This window comes from Magnolia sinica, chromosome 19 (assembly GCF_029962835.1).
Source record: "Magnolia sinica isolate HGM2019 chromosome 19, MsV1, whole genome shotgun sequence".
NCBI lineage: Eukaryota > Viridiplantae > Streptophyta > Magnoliopsida > Magnoliales > Magnoliaceae > Magnolia > Magnolia sinica.
The window spans coordinates 22,917,376-22,925,298 of record NC_080591.1 but is presented as its reverse complement, the minus strand read 5'-3'; the positions used below and the strand labels follow the sequence as shown (position 1 = coordinate 22,925,298).

The window sequence follows — 7,923 nt, the reverse complement described above, 5'->3', positions numbered from 1 at the left end:
GGAGTACCCAGTCCGTTTCTGTGAAAAGGAGGGGTATTTTCGTCCTGGAATTTGTCGTCCGTACGAGGAGGTCCAAGTGCGTATGTTAAGTTTGTATTGCTTCAAGAATATCCAATGGATAAAAGGTGGGATCGACAGTCGTAAATTTCTCCCTGCGAAAGCCTTTCGCATGAAGTTGCTGCGCAAGGATGGTGGTTGGGGCCTACTACAACGTAGGTGAGAAATCCATTCCGTTCATCCGTTTTGAGAGCTCAATTTAGTACGTTAGATCAAAAATTAGGTGGATACAAAACGAAAGTTAGTCACACGAGAGGGAAAATTGGGGAAAGAAATTCATACCGTTGAGACCTTTCTAGGCTCCACCTTGACGTTTATATGCTATCCAACCGTTTATAATGTCATACCTAATGAGATGAAGTGAAAACACAAAATATATAGCATGATACAAAAGTTTTACGGCCACGAGAATGCCTCGACAGTTCTTACCACTGTTTCCTCTCATGTGGCCCATTTGAGTGTTGGATACACTTAATTTTCAATATCAAATCCTAAATTGAGCTATAAATTATGATGGACGGGGTGGATTTCTCAAAAACATCTAGGTGGGCCCCACCCGGCATCCTTGCGCAGGAACTTCCTGCGAAAGGCTTCCGCAGGAAAACCGCGTCCGCGTGAGCGCTCGTCTTCGCACAACACGTACCTGCACCAGCAATATAGCTGGTGTGTGGTACAGCAGCCACTCTGCAACCTTTTTTCATGCATCTCCTCTAAAAAGCGTTAAATATCTGTTTGTCTGCGGATTCCTACTTAAAAATAGAAAGGAAAAAAATAAAATAAAATCGAAACCTCTCTTGAGAGAGGGAGAGAGAGGAGAGGGAAATCCCATTTCTGTAATTTCTTCTTTCTATTTGTTATTCAAATCTACAAAACAGAGCCGCGCCAAAAAAAAAACCCCAAAAAATCACGGCCCTCTATAGAAGAGAGAGAGAGAGGGAAGAAAAACCCTTGAAACTTCAATAATTTACAGAAAAATCACCTTTTCTATGGATTTTTAAGCTTTTTGGGGTTGAATTTGAATTGGGTTTTCTCCAATTGTATTGAAGAGAAGGAGAGAGGTATATTGCGATTTGGAAGATTTGTCATTTCTTTTCTGGGAAGATGGCGGAGAATTTCCGTAGATGGGAATCGGATCCTCTTTTTTCTGCGGCGGAAGTTGTTCAAGATTCTGCCGACAGGTTAGTTTTCTTAAAATATATTTTCCCAGTTTCAAGATTCTGAAACTTTTAGGAATGCGATTATGAATTTGAAATGTGGTTTTGGTTCCTGGGTTTTAGAGAAATCATGATTTTTTTAATGGGTTTTTGTTAACTTAACAGCTCAAAGGAAATTTTATCGAGTTTCAGCTTTTGATGCCTGAGTTAACGGCATTCCCATTCTGTCCATTTTTGCTAATAGGTAGGGACCACCTATTAGTTATCCATTCCGTTCATTCGTTGGGCCACGCCATGGATGGGCGAAGGTGGATGAAACACACCCCACGGATGATGTTAGCCTTGTGGAAACTGGCCTGTGAATGGACAAGGTAAAATGAAAATAGATCCTGCAGTCAGTCAATATGCAAACTGGAAGAAGTCCAAAAATTGGATGGCTTGGATTGTTAGGAGTGACTTTTGTGTCCATTGTCCATCACTGATAACTGTGCTGCACTCATGTGAACCGTTGGCATGTGGAAACTCTGTTAATTCGGGCCATCATTGATTAACGATTCTTTGTATAAATCATGGTTTTTTGCTGATGAGGATTTGTTATTTTCCGTACATCAATGCATTTGATTTCTGGATGTTGGAGTAACTACAGTTCCTTTTCATGGGCATTTCTTGTTTTCTTCCCATTGCATTTGCATTTAACTCGTTTGTTTCAGCCTCTTTTCCTCTTTCCCATTGCAGCGATGAATTTAAAAAAAAGGGCTTCTGTTTTTTTGGTTTTTGTAGATCATAGTTTCACATTACTGAATTTGCTATTTGGTATCTGGGTTTTGGACAAATCACTGCTTTTGCTGATGGCTATCTGTTATTTTCTCTGCTTTTATTGTTGATTCACCCGTGAATAGTTTTTCCTCTTTAGCTCTATCTGGAAAATTTGCGGTTGTTTGGTTTATGATGAGCTTTATTTGGTTTAGGATTTGGTGCACTTCTAGTACCATTTAGTAAATGGTAGGTCCGAACTAGTTGGATTGATGCACATACCTGTGGATCTGGACCCTTCAATCTATGGCGTAGTCTTGTAGCCAACTTGAACTTCCTTACTATTTAATCCATAACAAGGAATAAAAATCCTTGGCATGACATGAAACTGATATTCTGATAAATTTGTCTCATGCCTTAGTCTTTGCTTAATTGTTTTCTCCCAAAGTTTCATAGTATGGCTCATACAGTTAATCCCAACATAGTGGCACTAATTATTGCGGGATTAGACTTATGAGCCATGCTATGCAACTTTAAGAGAGAGAGCATTTGAGCAAAGACTAAGGCATGAGCTGAATATATTAGAAAATCAGTTTGGTTTCATGCAAGGGAGGTCTACCACTGAAGCTATTTTCCTACTTAGACAATTGATGGAGAAACATAGGGAGAGGAGGAAGCCATTCCCAATATCCGTCTCCTTTGTAAAGGGGATGCATAATCTATTGATCGTCTTTTTATTGGCTGTCTCCATGCTATTGAGATATGGGCCAGCATTCTGCAATTTTTTCATATCCCACGGGTCATGCCTAACACCATCGAAGGTTTGTTTGGGTCTTGGCACGCTGGAATGCCAGTGGCCAACGTTAGGAAAAAGTAGAGGTTGGCTATGCTTGCGGCCCTATGGATCATTTGGGGGGAGTAGAATAACCACTGTTTCAGAAATATGAGCTGTCCCCCCTCGGTGGTAGTAGCTAAGGTGTTCTCCCTTTTAAGGGATTGTGATCCTCATTAGGAGGTTTTTCTTTTTTCAGTCTTGTTTCTCCTTTTGTATTCTTTGCCTGTTGGCTTTCTCTTAATTTAATTCTCTACCTTTCAAAGATAAAAATAAAAAATAAAAAATCCAATTGATCAGAAGCGTCTTATCTCTCAAAGGGGTTGATGGACTCACACCACCAAGGAAAGAAACAAGTGCTGTGAATTTTTATTTATATTCCTTCATGCTTAAAAGAGAGCTTTACATCGCTTTTATAGAGGAGGAAACTTGGTAAAAAGCAACATACAATTAATAGTCAATTTAAGAAATCTTCTCTCTTAAAGGAAGGGGACTAGGTCCGGGCTTGTTCCCGGAAAGGAAAAGTGTCCCACGGAGAGAGAAGTAGGCAGGACATTGTCTCTCTCCCGGCGTTGTTCGTCAGAGGCTACCCTCTGGGCTGGCTTCCCGTCAACCCGTCTAGGGTTTTCGGCAGGGCAGGAGCAGTCATGGATGTTGTAATGCCACAAGACCGAACCAGTGGTCGCTACAGAGGCTTCGCCCTTGTGAGGATGAGCTCTGAGGATGAATTAGCCAGGGCGGTAGAGATGCTCCATGGAGAGAGTTTTGGAGGGATGAAAATGCTTGTCCAAAGAGCGAGATTTGGACCAGAGCACAAGCACAAAAAAGCTAATCTGGTGGGGTCCTCTTCGGCCACCATAAGGCCCCCCAGTAGCTCTCAGACCCGTCCTCCCCAGAGTAAGGGCTCCTCCTTTAAGGAGGTTCTACTCAATTCCAGAGGACCCTCTGAGGTGCGGGCCCCTCATCAGGTCCCTACTCCCAATCGCAATAGTGGTAGCGGTAAGGTCCGGGACTCAGCAAAGGACAACGACCCGACAGAGTATAAACAAGATGGCATTATCCGAGTTCAGCAAGATTTGTTGGATCGGTCTCAAAGGAACCTGCAAGACTCGTTGGTGGTGTCAACGAGGGAAGGAATCTCCATAGCTCAAGTCCGGCAGTGGATTCACGGATGCTGCGTTATCAATCCTGCTAAATATTGCATAAAACCGATCGGGTGTAACGATTTGTGGATCAAGCTGTGCCCGGGCCTTTTACCAGACATGTTGCTTATAGCGGGTGTCTTGCACGTTGACAGACCTGTCCTCAAAGTCCAGAAGTGGGAGGAGTTTTCCATCTTTGGCAAGGAAAATGTATGGGTTCTCATATGGGGAATCCATCTCGACTTGTGGTTCGACGAGTTCTTCATCGACGCCACATCTGCGCTCGGATCACTCTTAGAGTTAGACTTAAAGACGAAGATCGGCGAGGAGCTGGGGGTGATTAGGGCACGGGTGAGAAGAAGCAAAGGTGACCCCCTTCCATCCCATATCACCGTCTCCGTTGACAACAAACTGATATCCCTCCCAGTCCTACTGGAGCCTGCTAGCGACCCCTACCCCGGATGAGGCGACTACTGGAGAACAAAGGATCCTCGCCTCGCGGCTGAAGAGTTGCCCCCACCTTAGATCGAGAACGAAGGAGTTCCACCACCATGCTCTTGCGGAGCAGCTTCAAATCTCTCGCGTCAGTCAGCCGCCCGAAATCATGACGATGTCAACGTCCCGAAGCCCAGGGAGACGCGTGTTGACGCTTCCGCTTCCTCGCCTGCCTCTCTCGAGCTTCGTGACAACCGAGGACTCCTCGACCAGTCGCGTGTCGAGGAGAGAGGGACACGTCATCGCTTCCCGCTGCCTAGGGAGAGGTGTGTCGAGGTTCCTTTATTCTCGCCCGCCTCTCTCGATCCACGTGAGAGTCGAGGATGCCTTGACCAGGTGTGTATAGTTGAGAGAAGGCCACGTCATCAGCCTCATACATCAGACGCCATACATCCTGCAGAAAACGACTGTGGTTCAACGCAGTAGCCACGTGGCAGCTTTGGTCTAGATTTGTTTGGTTCGGGTCTCGTAAAACCTGACGCTGGCTTGGAGGTGCCCGATGTAATCTCAGCAGGCGACACGCGTGTGGGGCCGGACGCTTCGGGCAGCGAACCTCCCCTGCGGTCTCTTATCCCAGCCTTGGTCCTTGCAGTATCCATTCCTCTTTCTCGCTCCCCTTTCCTCCCTCATTTTATCCCCTACTCTGTGAAGGAGCGGGAGCTGAGGGATCTCGAGCGAGCTCTCAGCCTCCCATCCCCTCATGCGGGAACCGCTGCCATGGATCTAGACAATTAGTCATGGGCTTCTGAGAATCCGCCTACCCCCCCTCTTCTACCTCTTCCCTTCTCTCTCACCAGGAATGGCCAGACTTGGCGCTGGTCTCTCTCTTTCAGGATGGCACAGTTGACGGGATCATCGAAGCAGAGCCGCTGCAGATGCGAATGGGCCAATCCTCGAACCAGGAGGAAATCATCGCAACAGAGACGGAAGAGGATCGGGTGAGATCAAAGTTGGTCAACTCGATACACAAGAAAAAGTGGATCTGAGATGCCCTCGGGCATGTTCGTAGAACGGTCGATCTCTCCTTTGGAGACAGCCCCGAAGACTTCATTGCCCTGTTCCAATGCGTAGAATCTCGTGGCCGCCCCCTCTCGGCTCCGAGATCCCCCATCAACCGTCAGGTCAGGTCAGAAAGCAACAGAGAGCTCAACTGCAAAGAGTGGCCCCCCGCGACGATCCAAGACTCTACTTCAGAGGTCATCCACCATGGTAGACGGGGTAGGTCGGTTTCCCGATAAAGGTGCTTTCCTGGAATGTTAGGGGAGTGGGGTCAAAGCAGAAGAGGAGGCTTATCAAATTCTCCAGCGGTATCAAGAATCCAAATGTCCTCTGCTTACAGGAAACTAAAATTTGCCAGTTCATCGACTACCTTATAGGTTCTCTTTGGAAGGTCAGAGATGCGAAATGGGTAGCGCTCGAGGCCAGTGGTAGCGCCGGAGGAGTCCTCGTGGCTTGGAACTCAACTAGATGGTCCTTAATAGATAGCTGGGTAGGATCTTTCTCGGTGTTAGTCATCTTGCAAGAAGCCTCTTCCGATCTTCAGTGCCTCATCGTGTCCGTCTACGACCCCAACATTGAAGCCAAACGAAAAGACTTCTTAGCAGAGCTCAGTTCGATTCGTCAGCAGTTTTCGGGGCCTTCCTGTTTAGCAGGCGACTTCAACATGATAAAAGCCTCCAAGGAAAAATCTCATGGCAACAAGTCCTCCGTAACAATGAGGGCGTTCTCTTCCTAGATCGACGATCAAGATCTTGTAGATCTCCCGCTACTGGGTTCCCGATTCACCTAGACCAACAGGAGGGCCTCCCCCTGCATGTCCAGATTGGACAGATTCCTGCTATCCTCGGAGTGGCTCGAAGCCTTTCCGTTTGCGTCCCAGTCGGCCCTGCCACGCACGACATCAGACCATTGTCCCATCCTTCTTTCTGCAGAGGAGTCCAACTGGGGTCTGAAACCTTTCCGGTTTGATCTATCCTAGCTCAAAATCGAAGGCTTCCATTCCCTGGTTGTTGAATGGTGGGGTAGTTTCAAAGTGTATGGTTTCCCTGGATTTAGACTATGTTCCAAGCTCAGAATGCTAAAAGAAAAGCTAAAGCAGTGGAAGACAGTGGTGCTGTCCAAAAGGCAAATCGATCTCGATCATATAGTGGCCCGGATCTCTGCCATCGATGTGGGTATTGAAGATGGGGTGGTCTCTCTGGATATCCTCCCCAAGAGAATCCACCTAATCCAATCTCTGTCATCTAGCGTCCTTGAAGATGAGATCTCTTGGAAACAAAAATCTCAGGCTAAATGGATAAGGGAGGGAGACAAGAATACCAAATTCTTCCACAACATAGCAAGCGTGCACCCTAGAGCCAATAAGATTTGCAGCATCGTAATAGAGGGAGTTCGCGTCGAAGACAGAGATACGATAGCGGCTGCCGCAGTAGCCCATTTCTGCTCGCTCCTCCAGTTTGATGGTTGGCATAGTCCTTGACTGGATAACCTCCCCCTTGATTCAGTCGCAGAGGAAGAGGCCCTATTGCTAGAGTCCCCCTTCTTTGAGGAAGAAGTGAAAGCGGCAGTGGTCGGTTTAGGTGGGGATAAAGCCCCTGGTCCTGATGGCTTCCCAATTCTCTTCTTCCAGTCGTTTTGGGAGATCTTGAAATAGGACGTGATGACCTTCATTCATGAATTTCATGCCAGGGGCAGGCTATCTAAAGGCCTCAGAGCTTCTTTCCTCGCGCTCATCCCCAAATTCCCAGGAGCTGCGGCCTTCAAAGACTTCAAACCGATTAGCCTTCTTGGGGGCCCCTATAAAATCTTGGCAATTGGCTGCTCGGCTGCAAAAGGTGATCGGCAAGATTATCTCAACAAATCAGTGCGCCTTCGTCCCAAGGAGACAGATCATTGACTGTGCTCTAATCGCCAACGAATGTCTGTATTCAAGCCATCTATCAGGGTCGAAACTTCTCTTCTGTAAACTCGATGTTGAAAAAGCATACGACCACGTCGATTGGGGATTCTTGCAGTACCCGCTGAAACGTATGGGTTTTCCTGACAAATGGCGATCGTGGATAGGCGAATGCATTGGCTCTGCTCGTCTATCCATCCGGCACGCCGAGAGGATTCTTCCGGACCTCTAGAGGGCTGAGGCAAGGGGATCCTCTGTCTCTGTTCCTATTTCTATTTGTCGGAGAGGCCCTCTCCAGAATGCTCCACCAAGGCCAGAATGCTGGCATCTTGAACGGTATCAGCATCAAAGGTCTCCCTTCTCCAATCTCCCACATACAGTTTGCTGACGACACCTTGGTATTCAGTGAAGCCTCTTAGGAGTATGTTGATAATCTACGCACGACCCTTCGATGCTTCGAGGCAGTGTTTGGCCAATTGATTAATCTGGCAAAGTCCAAACTTATCGGGGTTAACATGGACCAAGAAGAAATTGAGCGTTGGGCCACATCCCTTCACTGTGCGGCGACCTCCCTCCCTTCATCCTTCGTCGGTC

The 7,923-nt window shown here is 47.1% G+C and overlaps 1 protein-coding gene across 3 annotated transcripts in view; it reads left to right on the top strand.

Annotated features, from left to right (window-relative positions):
* Positions 1-947: 947 nt before the first annotated feature.
* The window catches only part of LOC131234760 (uncharacterized), a 30,762-nt gene continuing 23,786 nt past the window's right edge, over positions 948-7,923 (top strand). For 2 of the 3 annotated variants that reach the window (XR_009165772.1, XM_058231698.1), the window contains exon 1: positions 948-1,235. Coding sequence is in view for 2 of the 3 variants with exons in the window: in XM_058231698.1 (XP_058087681.1) it covers positions 1,159-1,235 (77 nt within the window). In the remaining variant the exon portion in view is untranslated. The remainder of the gene's footprint in view (positions 1,236-7,923) is intronic. The other variant, XM_058231699.1, reaches the window with a different exon arrangement.